Raw genomic sequence first — 17,553 nt, 5'->3', positions numbered from 1 at the left:
AGATGATGATAATAACCTTTTGTTCCACATCTTTGCAGTTGGAGCCAGATGACAAATACATTACAATCCTCTTTCCCAACATTGTGACTTATTTTCGTAACTTTCTCATTGCTTATTATTTTGAATGCATTCTTGAAACATTCTGACATTTCTTGTGACGTGACAGATGTGTCCTTCTAGAAATAACCCGCCGCCACCCCTCCTACCTTGCATTGTGGAGGACAAAGTGTTTGGTTGGGAAACCTCGGAGTTTACCTTCTCATCGGCCCTTTCAAACCAAACACTGACGGGAAAGACTGAGCACATACCTGTGGAATGTAAGTACAAATTGTCCTTGAAATAATAATGCTTTATTTTTCCTGTCGTGCCTGTGTTGCATGTCTTCTTTCATCACGTGTTTGACAATGTTGGTATTTTTGACTCATTTGGACTGGAGGTCATTTCATGGATGGGCTCTTCCTCAATGACAAAAACACGTCACTTTTTTCTGTGCGTGTGTTTCTTTCCTGCTTTGAACACTCTTTTAAAATAATGCTGAATGTTGAAATGTTACACAACTAAATATCAACTCATTCACTGCCATTGACAACGATAGAGGTCAAAGTCAAATTTTGATGCCTGGCCGTGTTTAAAAAAAAAAAAAGCAATATAGAAGAAAATGTGAAGAATACTTTGAGAACGTTAAATGTGTTAACGTTGAAAATCAATGTTTAAACAATGACAAATTTTAAGCAACTAGATGTAAACAAAATGCCGCAACATTTTTTTTCTTCTCACGCGTGTGTGCATATGTTAATGCATGTGTTTATGTAATGTCCTGAGGAAATGGAAGCAGAAGTAAACTTTGTCCGGCTAGAAAGGAAAATGAGTATTTAAAGCTCACATCATGTCAAATGGTAATTATATAAATATTTTTTGTAATTCGGATACTATTTGAATGAATGTGCTTTTTTTAAAAAAAAAACAGCAATTTATAGAATTCTTCTCTTTTTTTTTAAATGCATGTGAGTCAGCCCAGTGTTGGTCCATCGTGCGGTTACAAGGTTTCCGTGACGATTGATGAGGCCATCGGCTTCTACTTAAGAGTCCGACATGAGACTGGGACCCTCACTCGGGCTGTTTTGAAGCGGTCGCCATGGTGGCTTGAAAGCCGTACGCTGTCGTGGGACGTGTCAGAAGCCTCTCGAACCCGTAGCCATGTCACCCATCTTGGCGTTGATGATGCTAGCCGTAGAGTTCGCTCACGGACAAAGATTTGCGCTTCCGCCGTTGCCTATGAAGGGTGAGCTGTCTCCCAAATGAAAATGTCACTTTTTGGCTTATTTTTAATCTGGAAAAAAAAAATGCAATGACCTTGATCGTTGTTCTTTCCACCAGATGGCTGCTTGACGGTGGCACCCGAGTTGGAGCTCTTTCATTTGGAGAGAGAGGCGGTAAGCGTGTCGTGTCCCATCTTCCTGAGGGCCCTCCATGTTCGCCACATCACACCATCGAACGCCACCTTCCGCATTGCCAAGGGCAACCTCACCCACGACAGCGACGAAGGCCGAGTCCGACGCCTCGGCTTGGATTTGTGGCTCCTTCCAGCTCAGCCGTCTGACTCGGGCGAGTACACATGCACCTTCAGGTAACAAATCAAAATATTTCCCAAATATTGATGTGCCAAGTCACAACAAAATTTTAAAAACACCACTAAGTGAAAAAAAAATGTTTTTATTAAATTTTGGGAAAAACACAGAATGTAATTTATAAAGAAAAAAAATTACAGAATGTCACAAATACTACCAGAATAAAAAAATTATGTTAAACTAATGTTAAAAACTCTCCTAAAAAGCCATACAAAATGTCACAAGAAAATCTTAAAGTCACTCCCAATTTTTCCAACTGCTTCTATTGTAAAAAAAAATATTCAAATCATAACGAAAGCACTTTTAATGTTCTGTTTTATTGCTATTGTTGCAACGTAGGAACGCCACATACTGCATCCGCGGCAGCGTGACGTTGCGGGTGTACGCCAAGTCGGCAGTGGACGTGGACAACCTGTCGTTCGAGTACGACGCCATGCTGGGAGAAAACGTCACGCTCAATTGTCCCATTAGGAAACACTACTCCCACACACCTGTCCAATGGTTGAAGGTGAGAGCAGAACTTTGTGTGTACACTCCAGGCCTGATTGTGGTTGAATAAAATGTTACTCATTAAAAATGTTCAAACAAATATCATTGTTGTTTCTCCTTCTAAAAAATAGATGTCAACAATATTTCATGTAAACAATCAAAAGACCTGACTAAATTTAACATCCCTGATTTTATTTCCAATTTCTTTGCAGGGTGCTGTCACCCTCCAGTCCCACAGGTGGAACTCCACCGAGAGAGATACAAGAAAACTGCGGATCCCAGAGGTGCAGTATTCCGACGGCGGGTTGTACACGTGCCGACTGAGCGTGCTGGTGGAGGACAGCGAGTTCCCACTCACTCGCACCATCCGACTCCTCGTCAAAGGTGCCTTCCATGTCGTACGGACAAAAACAACTTGCAAAGTTAGCTTCAAAATCTTATCAAAGAAAAAACTAAATTTTACAAAATAAATAAATCTCACCGTGCACTGAAGGGCATCACATACTCAAAGATACTACTTTAAAAATAGTTGTTGTATCACTAAGAATGTACACAATGCATAATACACGTACAAAAACAGGACGGCCCAAAAATATCCCAAAATATCTTTTATTAGATCGTCAAAAAACAACTGCATATTTTGCCCAAAGCATTTCAAAACACTTGCCATAAGTCTTTCTTTTGTCAATCTTTCAGAACCCCAGTTAGCCACACCATCAATGACGCCACTGATCATCTCGCCATCTAACGGGAGCGTCCACCAGGCCTCACACGGTGAGTCATTGACTTTGCCTAGAGGATCATCTAGTTAATAAAGGGGAAAAAAAAATAAAAAACATAATGTAGTTATTGTTATCCTCAGCATTCCACAAGTTATTGATTGTTGCAGGTTCAGGTCTGGAGGTTAAGTGCACGGCCTTGACGTCATGCCAGTCCAGTCCCTGGACAGCTGTGTGGTGGTTTGCGGACGGCGTCCAGGTAGAAGCGTCACGCCTCCACGGACGAGCTCTGCAGACCGGGAGAAGGTAGCCGCTCATTTCCTCACCACAACCTTGTCTTTCGAAATGCGCTTTTTGTCACAAAATGGCTATCGCCTTCCGTGCAGGGAAACCCGGGTGGCTCCGGGTTGCCAGGTGGAAGTGGGGCTGGTCATCATGTCAATGACAGAAGAAGAGGAAGGGGTGGAGCTAACGTGTGTCACTCAAAATCAGGATGGGAGACGGGAAGTGACGGTCACGCTCCACGTAGAGGGTGAGTCACTTCACACGCGAGAATGTACAAGTAGGCTTAAGTCTGGTTTCAATTTATTCTTTCAAGTCAGGTTAAGGCTTTTAATTTTTGAATAAGAATCATTTTCCAAGAAAGGAAAAGGCATGACCCAAGGTTTGTCCCTCCCCAAAACAGACTCGACCATGACGTGGCTCGTGGTGGGCTGTGTGTCCATTTCCTGTTTCCTGGTGGTGCTCTCCATCTTCCTCTACGCTTTGCTCATCAAGCCCAAACTCAAGAAGAACACCAAGAAGAACGCTGATTACTTTCTAGCACGCCAGGACAGTGTCTGCTAGTGGATGTTGCACTACTTCCTTTGGGCAACAGGTGGCAGCAGCACCCACAACTCTGTCTTGTAACAAACAACCCACCAGATTTGAAAGTTGACTTACACGCGCACACATTTATTACGGATTTTCTCTCATATTTCACGTTTTCAGGCTAAATAAAACCAACAAATGCAAAGTCAGATTGATTTGTTGTAAATATAACATTGAAGACTTGTAAATGTGGATTAAATGATGTATGGTGGATGTGTAGAATGAAAAAAACGCTTGAACAGAATATTATAATCCAAATATCTTAAAAGGTAACCCCAAAACGATTAAAAATATTTGAACACTAAGTACGTGAAACCAACAAAAAAGTAAAACAAAAGTATAAACCGCAAAAAGAGTAAACCATTAAAAAATCAGTACATTTTTAAAAGCTACATATAAAATTAGCAGTCTGGACAGGAAATAATGAAAATGAAAGACATCTAAAACACAAAATTTGCACCCCAAAGTGTCAGGAAGTCAGAAAATATTTTAAAAATTCACCAAAAATTCACAAAAATCGAATTGAAGTCCTGTGGCCACAAGATGGCGCCAAAGGAAGACACCCGCGTAAAATGAAGCACTTCTGTGGAATGTATTCACTTGCCAGGACCTGAATTGTGTGTGTGTGTGTGTGTGTGTGAGCCAGAAGCGATTGCTCAACTTACGAGAAGTTGCAACATTTGTCTTTATTCAGACTGTGAAAGGGCTCTCGACAAAGAAGACGCGCGTTCGATTCCTCTGCCACCAGATGAATGACATGAGGCGTCTGTCATGTGACCAGAGGAGGCCGACCACCACCAAATCGTCATCACCACCACACAGGTAAGTTTTATCCGGCCATTTGTTCAACTTCCTGAGTGGCCCAGGAAGTTGAAGGGTCAACACATGTTGCCAGGGCTTTTACGTGTTCACTTATTATTTTGTTTAGATATACTGCATGTTTCTCCACTAGACAATGACAAGCCTAAACTGGAAGTATTGCTGTATATTAGTAAGATTAACAAAAAAACATACAAAAAATGCAAATAAAAAAAATCACAGGAGACAATTTAAAAAAATTCCAGTAATCGGAAGCGTACATGAAAAAGAATGACTTTTATGGTGAATGTGTTCACACAGGAAGTAGTACTCATAGTATAGAATGTGGTTTTTCAAAATAAAAATCACCCCAAATGCTAATTGTTGACCAGTTGCTTTGAATTGAAAAATGACACCTGAAAAGAATTACAAGTTGTATTCAAAGTAGTGTTGTGTTGAATTTCGGGAAAAGCCATTCAAAATGTAATTGTTGAGTTCCCACTATGCCACGTGCTCCCACGTGCTCATTTAGCTTTGCGGGGGCTAACTGGGCTTCTTTCATGGCTTTATGACTTGAGGGGAAAAACAACAAGTAAGTGAGGCCTCATCATGGGAGTAATTAAAATTAATGATAAGAATAGTTGTGAGTCATATTTGACTTGTGTGGACAAAGTACTGACTCATACATTTCACCCTCTTTAAAAACGGTAACAGACGATTGACCAAAGTAGCTTCCACAAAGTTACTTGTGCTAACATCGACTGCTATTTCAAGTTGTTCCAAATTTCCTCCTCTTTGACCAACGCCTGAAGAACTCATGAACAAAGTAGAAATAAAAACATGAAACGAACAAAACAAATCAAAACTGCAAAAAACTGGTAACTGGTTAACCTTTGGCTGGTTAGCAAATGAACAAATAGTCCAATAAACACACTTACTCACTCACATTTTGACCTGAGTGACTAAATCATTCTAATTTCAAAAACGATTGCGCATAAGTGGTTCTGATGAAGGGATGAATAAATGAAACAAAACAACTAACTAACTGAACTTAATTCACGAATGCATAAACAATTGTTGGATGAAGGGCTTTTTTACGATGGCCACACTTTCTCTCCCCCACACGTACGCACGCACGCATGCACGGCTGATCTGGCCTGCTTCCATGTGGTTCCACAGAAGCCTTGCGTAATCATTTTGGGCGGTTGTTGCATGAAATCAGTGTCTGAAGCTTCTCTGCCGATTGCTCATGTGGGAGGCGGCGCCGCTCCAGGACGGTACACGTTGTCCTCTCGTCCGCTGCCATCATTGTGCTGTAGCTGTCCATCCTTCATGTTGTTTCAGTCATGTGCGTCCATGTGCGGACCCTCCTGCTGCTGCTGATGGTGCCAAGTGTCTACGGGACTCACGTCGTTTCGGGTGAGTAGCGGTGCTGGAACGCTGGCTCGAGACTGACTAGTGCTGGTGGGTCACATTGGCTGGACGGTGGGGAAGTCCTAAATGGGTCAAAGTCAACCACATGTTTATTCACTAAACCTTCATGTTTGTTTTGTAATATCCGGGAAAAGTGGGAGCAAACTATTGATTTTTGTGTTAGCAAAATGTAATCAAGTTAGGAGGAGTGTTAAGTGCTCGTTCGCTGTGGTGGGACTGAGTCAAGTGTGGAAAAAGTTCTTGGGAATGGGGTCATATCCTCTTGGCTAAAATCCCAACAAATACAGCTCAGAATGTCTCATGAGGATGGACAGCCAACAAATAACACGAGCTAGCTCATTCTCTGGCTAACTTGCTAACAAACGAAGCAACCAACGTTTGTGAAAAAGCTAACTGCTGACTTTTGTTTTTGTCAGATGAATGCAAGGACTACGACGTTCAGTTTGAGCGCGTGTTCTCGGTGTCAGGAGACGTGGCCATGATCAACTGCACGCTGGCATCTCCCGACGTCTTCAACTTGTCGACGGCGTCCCACAAGGTGGAGTGGTACCACGTAGAGACGGGACGAGCGCTTCGCGACGTCAGCCGTGGCGTCCTCATCCGAGGGGAGACCCTGTGGTTGCTCAATGTCTCCATGGAGCATGACGGACATTACCAGTGCGTGGTCAGGTAATTGTGGAATTGATTAAATTGTACACAATATAATTTTTTCGTCTGTTTTTTATTTGGATTGATTTCATTTATTGGTTATGGATTTTCTATTACGATGAATTCAATGGTATTTTTATTTTTTTGCTAAGCCCTGCCCCCTCACTGCTCTCCGCTTACTGATTGGTCCGCTCCTTCTTCCAGGACGAACGCGTCGGCCTGCTTCAAGCAGTCCACCAGGTTGGTGGTGGATCATCCACTTCAAGGCGAGTGCGGTCGTCCGCGCAAAGCCTATCAGGTCCTCACCGTAGGCGTGACCGACACGCTCTCCTGTCCAGTCAGAGACGTCCTCAAAACGCTTCAAAGCTACGGCATCACCGCCTCCGTGACCTGGTACCGAGTGAGTCATACCTTGTTGCCATGGAAACCACAACATTTTTCCCAATATTTCTGCACAACAGTTTCTGTGTCCTAATATGTGTCATGGTGCATATCAGGGCTGCGACTTGATTGAGGACGGCTTTGACGGACACGTTTACCGCGACCTAGCACGGCTGAAAATTAAAGACGTGGACAGCCGCAACAACCAGCTGTACACGTGCACACTGAATTTCAATCTGGGCGGCGTCGCGGCATCCATGTCGGAGACCATCGAGGCTTGGGTGAAAGGTGGGCAACATAGACACTCCCTCGCATTGTCACAAGGGGGCGACAGAGAGGATCGCACATCTGGATGGAGTAGAGATGATTTTAAAAATTGCGTAGCACTACTTTTTGCATCCTGTCAAACTATTGGCAATGTTTTGCTGTTGTGTTGCAGAGGATCACTGCTTCGAGCCCCAAGTGCTGCAGCCAGCCAACGATTTTGTCAAAGCGGCCGCAGGTGAGCAGTCAAGAATATAAAGTGACGAAACACGTTAGCTGCCAATGAGGCTAACGTGGCTAACTGTTTATGTTCAGGGTCTCGTTTGACGCGAAAATGTCAAGTGTTTGTGCCGTGCATTGGCACCGTTCCTGACGACCTTATAGTGGACGTTTTATGGTTGGATGACGACGACTTCATTTCCGACAACGACTCAGAAAGGATCTTCGCTTCACAACCACGGTGACAACATTGGTTTCTTTTAGGAGCATCTTTTTAATACCATTCAGGGGTTAACCAAAAACTGTAGGTTCTACTTTTAGATCTCTTTTGGAACTGCTTCATTATTTTGGGAGGTTCCAAAAATAACTTGTAGATAGCCCAAAAGTGCTTTTTTTTTTAACCATACAGATTTTTGGCAGCGTTTTTTTTTCCAGGAGGATGTCTACAGTACCAAAAGTGCCGGAATAATCAAAAATGCTGACTTGTTCCATGCATCCTTCTTTGTTTCTGGAAGCTTTCAAAAGTGATGGGTTCTCTCGTTTGTCTGTTTCAACTTCCTGTTTTAATTTCCTGTGATCCAGCGTGTGGCATGCGAACACCACCCGGAAAGGTGTGTGGATGGAGAGCGTGCTGACCATTTCCTCCCTGAAGACGACCGACTTCCTGGTCAACTACACGTGTCGAGCGTACAGCGCGCGAGGTTTTCCTCAGGCCCACTTTGCCGTGCTGCCTCCAGGTAAATCTCGTCAGGGTCTGCCGGCCGCCATCTTGTTCCTGTGCCTTGACCTCCTGCGGGTTACAGAAGCGGACTACACGGTTGCTGTCAGCTGTGTGTTCGGCAGCGTGGTGGCACTCGCGGTGATGGCTGTGGTGGTGTACCACCGATTCAAGATTGACATCGTGCTGTTTTTGCGTGGCTCCTTCCCAGTCTTCTATACAAACAAAGGTAAGAAACTTGTTCTGTTTTTAATGCTAGCATGCTAAATGATTTGTTGCCGCTGTCAGAAAACGACGGTAAGCAGTTCGACGCTTACGTGATGGCCTACTACCCGCTCGACTGCCAGCTGGATGTTAGCCACGGAATGCTAACGTTCGCGCTTAGCATCCTGCCGCAAGTGTTGGAAAAAGCTTGCGGCTACAAACTTTTCATAGCGGGACGGGACTCCCTGCCAGGACAAGGTAATACACTTAGTTTATTTATAAATTGTTTATTTACTACCTTAATTCACTTTTGAGTATCTTAGTGAGTGCGCGATTAAGCTAGCGTGCCCTGTTTACGGTGACTCGGCTTCCCCCTGCAGCCATGGTGGACTCCGTGCACGACAACATGCTGGCCAGCCGCAGACTCCTCCTGCTCTACGGCGCCTCGCCCTTCGCCTGCACGCATCGCCACCACCACCGGCACGACAACAAACACACAAACATCAACAACAACAACTCTAACAACAACAACCTGGGCGAGGAGCTCTGTTTGGACCCGCGAAGTCAACACGAGTGTATAGTGGCCATGCATCAAGTACTCATGGAGGGAACCCTCAAGGTCAGCTCCACAATTAACACACTTTGGTGACTTTTTTTGATTGTTACGTTTGTTTCGCAGGTGGTGCTGGTGGAGCTGGAGGAGATCAGCGCAGCCCAGCTAGCTCTCTTCCCGGAGTCGCTGCGTCACCTGCGGAAGAAACAGGGCGCTGTGTGCTGGTGGAAGGACCACCGCCAGCACCAGCAGTCCAAACTGAAGTGTTGGACCACTTCCACTGGGAAGTCCTCCCCATCCAGGACCGGTACATGGGACCACAAGGAAGTACACACACCTGGTTCGCTCTCTCCGTCGTCCAAGTTCTGGAAGGAGATTCGCTATCACATGCCCGTGAGGAGCAAGACAGTAGCGCCCCCTGAAAGGACGACTCTCATGAAGGTGTAGCCACTCAATTGATACTTTTTGCTACTAGGACACCACAATGCTCAAACATGAAGAGCGGACTGAGTGGAGCAGAACCCGAAAGCGTTTGCAGAACGATAGTACCTCCTTGTGGATAATTAATAAAATTAAGTAAAAACATCATTCTTTGAATAGGTGTTTTCTTCAGATATTATTATTATGATGACATTTTGATCATTTAATGCCATTTCAAACGTATTCACAAACATTATCCTCCCGTTAATCGATGATGCTCAGTGAAGACATTAGGTGAGAAACAAAAGACCTTTACAGCAGTTCCAATTCAAAGAAGTTTTTTTTCTGCCGCATACATACGAAAACCAAGTGAGGGTTGGTGGCCTGTTTTTTGTGGTGTGTGTGTTTCTTTTTCTGAGGGTGGAAGGTCGTTGAAGGAAAAACCCAGGGTGTCATCATGAGAAAACAGGATGTGCAGGTAAGAGGCGAGCAGAAGTCGCAGTAACGACTCACTGGTAAGTTGACTTACTATAACACTCATCGATTCAGTTTCTTTTGTAGCTCTGAATAATAAACCAGAGCAGAGGTGGAGCAAAGGCTAGAAGAATCATCATCGTTTTACGAAGCGAAGCGAGGTATGCTCTCGAAATCTCTTTATAGATTTTTGTGTGGACTGGGATTTTGTGTGTGTTTTGTCTTATGACTTGTGTCGACACTTTTCACTTCCCTCACTGGTGGTGTTTCTTCAAGAGTTGTGTGGAAAGCACTAATGGCTTGTCTGCCTGCGCTAGCCATCTTGCTCATTGCGGCCAAGACGCTCGGTGAGTACGCTGATATTCCTCCGTTTGTATTATTCTGCTTTATTATTTGTTATACAAGTCAATTGGTGAATTGTTTGCTTTTAAGAAAATCAGGCACTGGGTTAGACAGCAGTACAGCCACCCACACTCTTAACCATATTAGTAGAGTTTAAATTTGATTTGATGTGAGTGGCTGGGAGAAATCACATGATGTTTTGGCAAGGCCGCAATTTGACGGAGGTAACCAGGTCAAATATTTACCATAAGTGTCCTTTTTTTAGGTCAGTGTGTCACCTAATTGAGGTCAAGTGAGGTCCTACTTGTTAAACCCGCACGTATTACTCTAGCAAGACCATTACATGTGTTGAAATTTATAGTTACTTTTTAATTCAGACTATGTATGTGTGTGCTTCCTTTACAGGCCACAAGGGGTCGCCAGAAACCTACTATGTCAGCGCAGGCCACCTCCTACTGCTCAAGTGTCCCATCGCGGGTGAAAACGTCACATGGGCCCGAGAAGAGGTGATGGCGGGGACGATGCCATCTCTGCCCCCTGGCGTGGAGGTCATAGACGACCTTCTGTACTTCCTGCCCGTGCAGATGTCCCATAATGGCACTTACAGTTGCGAGAGCAAGTAAGGAAACACTCCGAGTGTCGTGCACGTCTTGAGATGCGTCTTGACTTGAGTGTTTGTGCGCTGTGAAGGGTCCAAAGCAGAACCGTCAAGATTGACTTTTGCGTGTCGGTGTCCAATGGGCTTTGTCCTCCTGTGGCTGAAGTGAGGCGCATCACCCTGGGGGTCACAAAGAGCCTCCCTTGCAAGCTGGACGACGTCCTACGACGCGACCACACGAGTAACTTACGGTGGCTGAGGGTATGGTGCTCAAAAAGGCTCCATTTGTGCAGATTTATCCATATGCACCAAATGTCACCTAGCTCGGTAAAACTAGCTTGTTCAAAATCGTGCAGGACTGCCACCCGCTGGAGCGAGAGGGCGCAACTATCAGCGTGCACGACGGCGGCTTGAGGCTGCGCAAGGCCACGGAGGAGGACGCCGGCACGTACACTTGCCTGGTGGACGTCAGCCTCCGTGGCAGGAAGTACACGTCGGCACGAAGCGTCCAGCTGGACATAAATAACGGTGGGCGCCAATTTTATTATCATTTAAATAAATAAATCGTTCGAATCTTCTTCAAACCTTGTTTTGGATGCAGAGTTGACACGGACCATTTTTAGCGTGCCCGAGGTGATCCAACAACAGGATCAAGTGCTCGTCGTAGACATGGGTGAGGTCATCGTAGACGATTAGTTGTCAATTTATCAATTTTATGAGTTTGTATTCTTGACAATCTGAGTAAGACACTCTGATGTGGCGTTAGGTGCGCGTGTGAAGCTGAAGTGCTTGGCTTTGCTGGACTACAGTCAGAATGAGGAGACGACAATGTTCTGGATCGTCAATGGCACTTTTGCTGACGAGGACCCGGAGCTCAATGAGACGTTCCACTTGTGAGCTTGTCGTTATCCACTATTAAAATCTGCACGCATACGTAAAACATCTCACGTGATCCGCTTTCCCCCGCAGCACGCCAAACCGAGGCCGCGTGCTTGGCGAGTCCATCCTGACCATTTCCAGAGTTCTTCCTCGTTTCCTCAATGTCTTAATTCGCTGTCGGATCCAGAGCCCTCTGAAGGTGAAAGATTGCCAAGTGCAGCTCAGAGAAGGTAATGCAATAACCATTTTTGAAAAATGCCAGGCAAAAAGAAATATCTTATTCTATCGTATTTGGCATATTTATTTAATATGTCAAAAAAAATCACATTGTTGACATATTTCATCTGCACCACAACTACTTCCTGTCTCCCACCAGCCAACCACAGCTGGTTCCACACTTGCGTGGCAGTGGGCGTGGCCACCCCGCTTCTTCTTCTACTTCTGGTCATCCTGATGCTCCTTTTCAGGGTGGACGTAGCGTTGGCATACAGGAGGCTGCACGGATATTTTGTTACTCCTCAAGGTGACACGCAGCGACATGTTAGTTAAACTAACTCACTGTTTACGATGTAGATAAACTAAATAACAGACAACTGACAAAATGAATTATTTGACTTGCTGATAAATGGCAGGTAGCTTGCTCGCTATTTTAACGATCTACTTTTTAAAATAAAATAAATATACTATAAACAAATGACCATCAATGAGACCACATGTCTACAAAATCACCAACAGAGGAACACAACATCGTTAGCGAAGGTGCTAATTGACTCACGCTGGCGTCTCCCATGTGCGCAGATACCGAGTGGGTCCCGTACGACGCCTTGGTGAGCGTGGTCCCCGCCGAGACCCGCTCAAGCGTGGCGTCTGACTTTGCCCTGCATACGCTGCCCGGCCGGTTGGAGGAACGACACGGCTTCCGCCTCTTCATCGCAGGCCGAGATGACATCCCAGGAGAAGGTATAGTCCGTCTAACCAACGAGGACATAAATCATGCTGACAATGTGTTTCTTTTCAAATGTTCTTCCCACGGCAGCAAAACTCGACGCCGTGGCGGCCACTTTGCGGAGATGCCGCCGGCTGATCATCGTCGTGGTGTCGGCCAAGGAGATGGACAAAGAGGGGGAGGAGGAGGACAAGAAGGAGTGGCGGCCCTTCACCCTTGGGGAGCGACAGTTGAGCTATGAGCAGAAGCTGGGCCTGCACGACGCTTTGATGCACGATACGCCCCCAGTCATCCTGCTGGAAATCGGTAATTGATTGACCGGCTAACTAACTATGCTAACAGTTCCGAACTGTCCCACACGGTATATTCCTTTTTTTGTCTTTCCAAATGAGTGACTCGTATGTCCTATTCCGTGGTTCTCCTCCCAGACGGTCCGCCGGATTACGGCCGCTTGCCGCAGTCTCTAGCCTACATCAAGAGGAGGCAGGGAGCACTCGCGTGGAATCAAAGCAAACGCAATAGACGCTTCTGGAAAAAGCTCAGGTTGCTCATGCCGGACGTGCCAGCCAGCAGACGATCAAGACCCCATGAAGATCCCATCTTGTTAGCGCAGTGACTGTGTCGTTAGGGTGGAATGTACACAAGAGACATTTGAATTCAGTATTTCTTATCATCTTGTTACATTGCATCTTACTGGTAGCACTTAAGAGGCCATTACAGGAAAAACCAGGGATGGGGGTGGGGTGCCACTTTAACGATAAACTGTGTGTGTGTGTGGGTGGGGGTGTGTGTGTTTGTGTGTGTGCGCGTGCGCACGAGGAGATGGCTATCAAAGGTCTTTTCGAAGAAGAGCAAAGACACTGTAACATTCTTCTAAGCGGTAAGAGACATATTTTACTGCATTTTCCTTTTTTTTTAAATACATGTTTATTTTTAGTATCATTAGAATTTTGTATCCACATTTATACAATAAAGTTTAAATAAAATTCAAATTGGGAGATTTTTTTTTAATATAATTTTTGAATTTGTAATGCTGTTTTCGGGTGAGGTTTTAATTGATTTCTCATTTAATTTGTTGCAATTATGTCATTTAGAAAACACAACATTCAGCAATTTACTTTGACTACAATTTTTTTTATGGCACATTTTGACAATTACATTTTTTAGTTTTAAACGTTTCAAATAAAAATTCAAATTTGGAACTTGACATGTTCCTTTTGCGTTTTATTTTAAGGCATCATCTTATTTGATGTCATTTAAAATGTTCATTTTGTCTTTTTTTTGTTGAGATTTTTAGATAACGGAACGTCGTTTGTCTTTAAGCCTTATCAATCAGAGCGGAAGCAACCAAAGTGACGTACGACATCCTGTTGCTGTGATCAGATGGTCTTTCTCGCATGTCCTACCATACCATTTGCGCTTGGCTGGCTACTTTGGCAGCTAAAAAGATTTTGAGGGATCTTCTCTTTCAGTTGGAGATGGATTTCTTCCCGCTCATCCTGATGGTGACCGCACTTCACCCTTCCGGTAAGCATGCTGTGCAAATATTTCTAAATGACCTTGCATTCATTCTACGGAAGTCAATGACCACTACCAGAAGCTTGAGCAGATTCTTTGTATGTTCCCCTCAGCCACACAGGAGCTCTCGTGCGAAGACTATGATGTGGAGGACTATGTGCTCATAGAAGGCCAATCCTTCCATTTTGTTCCGTACGTCCTGGACGACTCCACGGTGCCCTTGGAAAAGTTCACGTGGTTCCGAAATTCTTCAGGCCGAAAGCGTGTCGTGGTCCCATCCGGTGAAATGGAGAGGATTCATCACCACGGCGGCGCGCTCTTCCTCTTGAACGTCACCGTGAAGGACTCGGGTTCCTACACGGCTCGGTGAGGGAAGATTCCGGGTCTCGTCGACTCGTTCTGGTTTCCGTTACTTTGAGGCGTTGTTTCTCGTTTCAGCCAAAACATCACGAGCGAGGCGTGCAACAACTATTATGTGAATATCACGGTCCTAGAAGCGAGTCGAGCTGGCAAGGAGCACTTCTACGGCGCTCCGGATGGTTCCGGAGGGAACAAACGTGTCGTGTGTCCTGACCCGGTGGCTAAGATCTGCAGGAGGTTGGGTGGAGCCTTAAGCTGGTACAAGGTGAGGACACACCATCTGCTCTTAATAAGATAAGAAAAAATATGAATTGTTTCATTCACTTTGATTTATTCCCCCACTTTAATTTGCTTATTCAATAATCCATTTTTACCCCCAGTATTTTTTATTTCCTTTTTTTAAAATGGACTTTGGCAGTCTCTGAATAGAAGAAATTTGAAATTTTGCTTGATCATGTGATTTTCTCCAGAACGACACTCTGCTTGCTGATTGGCGATCAGCTGCCATGTGGCTACACAACCCAACGGCCGAAGACCAAGGCGTGTACACGTGTGTGTGCACGTGGACTCATGAGGGCCACCAGTACACCACGTCGGGTTCTAGGGAGGTCACGATCAAAAGTGAGTGGAACCGACTTTGGGGGTGGCTGTGTTCACACCCACAACGGCGCAAGTAATATCAAACCAAAGAATTGCTTCTCTCTCTGTAAAATGATGCTCACAAAAAAATCCAGCTCAATGTTTTGGGTTTACATGAGCTCTGAAAATATTTTTTTTTTGACTCACAGATTCGTTCTCCTCCAATTTGCTCATCTTGGCGCCCACAAAGAACATCAGCACCCATGAAGGTAAAAAATAAAAAAAGTAAATTCATCAAATATTCAAAGAAAAACGCAAAAGAAACTCAAAGAGACGATATTTACATTCCTGCTACTTTTTTGTGTGTATCTATCTTACAGAGGATGTTGTAAATTCATCAAACCGTATTTGTTATGACGACTTCTACTTATGTTTTGTCATGTTACGCTGCACCATAATTTGTATCATGCTATCATCTTAAACGTCTTCCTGTTTCCCGTCGAGCTGCTTTTACTTCATGGCACCAAACAATTTCAAACGTGGTCTGGGCATTTCATGGAAACTTGTACAACGTATATACTTCAATTGTTACAATAAACATGGAATGTTTTAACTGTGTTTTTATTGGTTGTGGCGGTCCAGGCGTAGAACTGCGGCTCAACTGTTCTGTGTTCTGCGGAACCAACATAAATCCTAAATGCTCGGCTCGATGGCAAGTCGGCGAGAAGAACAGCGAGCGCGATGGCTACACTCAGAGCATGAACGTGTACGTTCTTTTTAAAGCAAAACTTTTTTTGTGGGACTTCTCATGACTTCATGTTGCTAAGTGAAAATGGCTTTGAGGGCTGCATTTTCAAAATGTCCCTAACCGAGCCACCGGGGAACCGACTCGCTGTGTTTCCCTTAGCCACACCTTCTCGCCTTCCCAGAGCACGGTTGCCACGGCGATCCTTACCATCGCCAAAGTATCATCCAGAGATTTCCAAACAAATTTCAAATGCATCGGCACCGACGGCTTCTTGACGACGGAGCGGTTCTTCACACCGAGCTCTCGAGGTCAGTGAAGGCATCACCACTTCATTAGATTCAGATTAGTATTTGAAAGCTCAGCCCTCACTTAAAAGTCCAATTGTGTTGTTGGTGTGCTTCAGAGACACTCACTCCAGTGTGGCTCGCTGGAGTGTGTGTTATGTTATTGTGTGTGTCTGCTGTCATCCTGGTCAAAGTCTTCACTGTGGACATCACGCTGCTCTTAAGACCTTACTTGCCCATGGCTGTCTGCAATAAAGGTAAAGTTATCAAAAAAAAAAAAAAAAATGCCAGACCTATGTGCACACCTTTTTTTTGTAGATTCCAAAAGGTACGACGCGTATGTAGTGTTGGAAACGCCGCAGGTTCAACGACGGCAGAATGGAGTGCAGTACCCCGAGAAGCCACCAGAGGACGCCAACAAGCACATGTTGGCTTTTGTCGAGCAGCTGGTGTCCGTCCTGGAAAACGCTTGCCGATATCACCTCTTTGTGCAGCACAGAGACAACTTACCAGGAGAAGGTCACTAATGGCAAACCGTCATGACCGATTACAAACCCTAACTTAAAACCATACCCGCATTGTATCAGCCCACATTACGCAGGTTCAGAAGAGCATCGAGGAGAGTCGCAGGCTGATATTGGTTCTCGCCCCACATTCGGAATCATCCGATCAGCAGATTGATTCCTCCCCTCGCCTCAGCACGGCAGGCTTTGATTGGCAGGTGCGACTTTGACCCGAGCAATGTCTTCAGAGAAATCTTTCACTTCAAATTCAGTCCCATTTGTCTTGTCAGGTGGCTCTACACCACGTTCTCACCCAACCCAACATGGCCGTCATCCTCATTCAGGTGGGCCAAGCGGGGGATTACGCCCACCTTCCCCCGACCCTGCGCTATCTGCTTGCCAAGAACGCCCCCCTCAAGTGGTCGCCCAAGTCACACGGCACCGCCACGCGCCACTCGCGCTTCTGGAAGAACGTTCGCTACCTCATGCCCGTCAGGCCCGCTACGTGTCCACCGCAATTTTGCCTACAGGAGGGAGATAAAGGCTACACAGGAAAATGGTCGGGGGAGTTAGCGCCGTAGTTTCTCTTTTCCCCACAAGGGGGAGACAAAGTTTACTTTGTGATATGTTTGAAGTGTACTTGTCCCTTTTATTTCAAATCCTTTGTTGACACCATAACGTTTGATTAAACAAGCAGTCCCACCAAAATACCCGGAGGAAACCTACACAAGCACGGGGAGAAGAAACGCTACAGAAAGAAAGCCGGAGCAGTATCATTTGTGAACTGTGAGGCGGACATGCAAACCAGTGTGTCGCCTCTTCATTCTTTCATTTCATTGACTTGATTTCTCACTCATCATTACAGTTTCTGCAGAAATTGTACATTTTCTAGTTTTTCAAGTGAATTCTTTACTCTACATGGTCATTTAAAAATAGAAAGCCGAGTCAAAAAAACGGATTAGAAGGATTTGTGTGTC

The 17,553-nt window shown here is 45.0% G+C and overlaps 3 protein-coding genes across 6 annotated transcripts; all 3 read left to right on the top strand.

Moving 5' to 3' along the window:
* Nucleotides 1–170: 170 nt before the first annotated feature.
* Nucleotides 171–4,528, top strand: LOC148393906 (interleukin-1 receptor type 2). Of its 3 annotated transcripts, XM_088382071.1 has the most exons (10): nt 171–317; nt 1,014–1,282; nt 1,378–1,627; nt 1,968–2,136; nt 2,330–2,501; nt 2,814–2,891; nt 3,007–3,142; nt 3,223–3,368; nt 3,522–3,713; nt 4,401–4,528. In XM_088382071.1, exons 2-9 carry the CDS (start codon nt 1,198–1,200, stop codon nt 3,680–3,682), a joined length of 1,197 nt encoding a protein of 398 aa, XP_088238197.1. In that variant the 5' UTR covers nt 171–317; nt 1,014–1,197; the 3' UTR covers nt 3,683–3,713; nt 4,401–4,528. The 3 variants fall into 3 exon arrangements, with proteins under 3 accessions (XP_088238197.1, XP_088238196.1, XP_088238198.1); XM_088382070.1 differs by lacking the exon at nt 4,401–4,528 and having other exon boundaries at nt 3,522–3,855; XM_088382072.1 differs by lacking the exons at nt 171–317; nt 4,401–4,528 and adding an exon at nt 371–896 and having other exon boundaries at nt 3,522–3,855.
* Nucleotides 4,401–9,511, top strand: LOC148393905 (interleukin-1 receptor type 1-like). 2 transcript variants are annotated; one of them, XM_088382069.1, is made up of 12 exons: nt 4,401–4,528; nt 5,849–5,923; nt 6,355–6,607; nt 6,791–6,986; nt 7,084–7,255; nt 7,407–7,469; nt 7,547–7,691; nt 8,033–8,187; nt 8,254–8,397; nt 8,457–8,630; nt 8,753–8,991; nt 9,052–9,511. In XM_088382069.1, the coding sequence occupies exons 2-12, from the start codon at nt 5,851–5,853 to the stop codon at nt 9,370–9,372; spliced, it is 1,935 nt and encodes a 644-aa protein (XP_088238195.1). In that variant the 5' UTR covers nt 4,401–4,528; nt 5,849–5,850; the 3' UTR covers nt 9,373–9,511. The 2 variants fall into 2 exon arrangements, with proteins under 2 accessions (XP_088238195.1, XP_088238194.1); XM_088382068.1 differs by lacking the exon at nt 4,401–4,528 and adding an exon at nt 5,723–5,781.
* Nucleotides 9,512–9,625: 114 nt separating this feature from the next.
* Nucleotides 9,626–17,534, top strand: LOC148393904 (uncharacterized). The gene is made up of 24 exons (XM_088383490.1): nt 9,626–9,823; nt 9,907–9,980; nt 10,096–10,166; nt 10,567–10,780; nt 10,852–11,020; nt 11,116–11,287; nt 11,361–11,432; nt 11,526–11,652; nt 11,729–11,868; nt 12,015–12,161; nt 12,437–12,598; nt 12,675–12,890; nt 13,013–13,198; nt 13,968–14,111; nt 14,216–14,468; nt 14,541–14,727; nt 14,933–15,083; nt 15,251–15,310; nt 15,684–15,807; nt 15,949–16,097; nt 16,193–16,330; nt 16,392–16,592; nt 16,661–16,794; nt 16,867–17,534. Exons 3-24 carry the CDS (start codon nt 10,115–10,117, stop codon nt 17,155–17,157), a joined length of 3,489 nt encoding a protein of 1,162 aa, XP_088239616.1. The 5' UTR covers nt 9,626–9,823; nt 9,907–9,980; nt 10,096–10,114; the 3' UTR covers nt 17,158–17,534.
* Nucleotides 17,535–17,553: the final 19 nt, after the last annotated feature.

Source organism: Syngnathus floridae, chromosome 8 (assembly GCF_059516105.1).
Source record: "Syngnathus floridae isolate MCC-2025c chromosome 8, RoL_Sflo_1.0, whole genome shotgun sequence".
Classification (NCBI taxonomy): Eukaryota; Metazoa; Chordata; class Actinopteri; order Syngnathiformes; family Syngnathidae; genus Syngnathus; species Syngnathus floridae.
The sequence above is the reverse complement of the archived record's forward strand: the minus strand, read 5'-3'. Positions and strand labels throughout refer to the sequence as shown.

Coding starts and splice junctions, on each gene's coding strand:
- LOC148393904 (XM_088383490.1), top strand. CDS start 10,115: ATGGCTTGTCTGCCTGCGCTAGCCATCTTGCTCATTGCGGCCAAGACG. Junction 10,781..10,851: donor ACTTACAGTTGCGAGAGCAA/GTAAGGAAACAC, acceptor TGCGCTGTGAAG/GGTCCAAAGCAGAACCGTCA. Junction 15,084..15,250: donor TAGGGAGGTCACGATCAAAA/GTGAGTGGAACC, acceptor TTTGACTCACAG/ATTCGTTCTCCTCCAATTTG.
- LOC148393905 (XM_088382068.1), top strand. CDS start 5,754: ATGTGGGAGGCGGCGCCGCTCCAGGACG. Junction 5,782..5,848: donor GGCGGCGCCGCTCCAGGACG/GTACACGTTGTC, acceptor ATGTTGTTTCAG/TCATGTGCGTCCATGTGCGG. Junction 6,608..6,790: donor CATTACCAGTGCGTGGTCAG/GTAATTGTGGAA, acceptor TCCTTCTTCCAG/GACGAACGCGTCGGCCTGCT.
- LOC148393906 (XM_088382071.1), top strand. CDS start 1,198: ATGTCACCCATCTTGGCGTTGATGATGCTAGCCGTAGAGTTCGCTCAC. Junction 1,283..1,377: donor TCCGCCGTTGCCTATGAAGG/GTGAGCTGTCTC, acceptor TCTTTCCACCAG/ATGGCTGCTTGACGGTGGCA. Junction 3,143..3,222: donor GCTCTGCAGACCGGGAGAAG/GTAGCCGCTCAT, acceptor CCTTCCGTGCAG/GGAAACCCGGGTGGCTCCGG.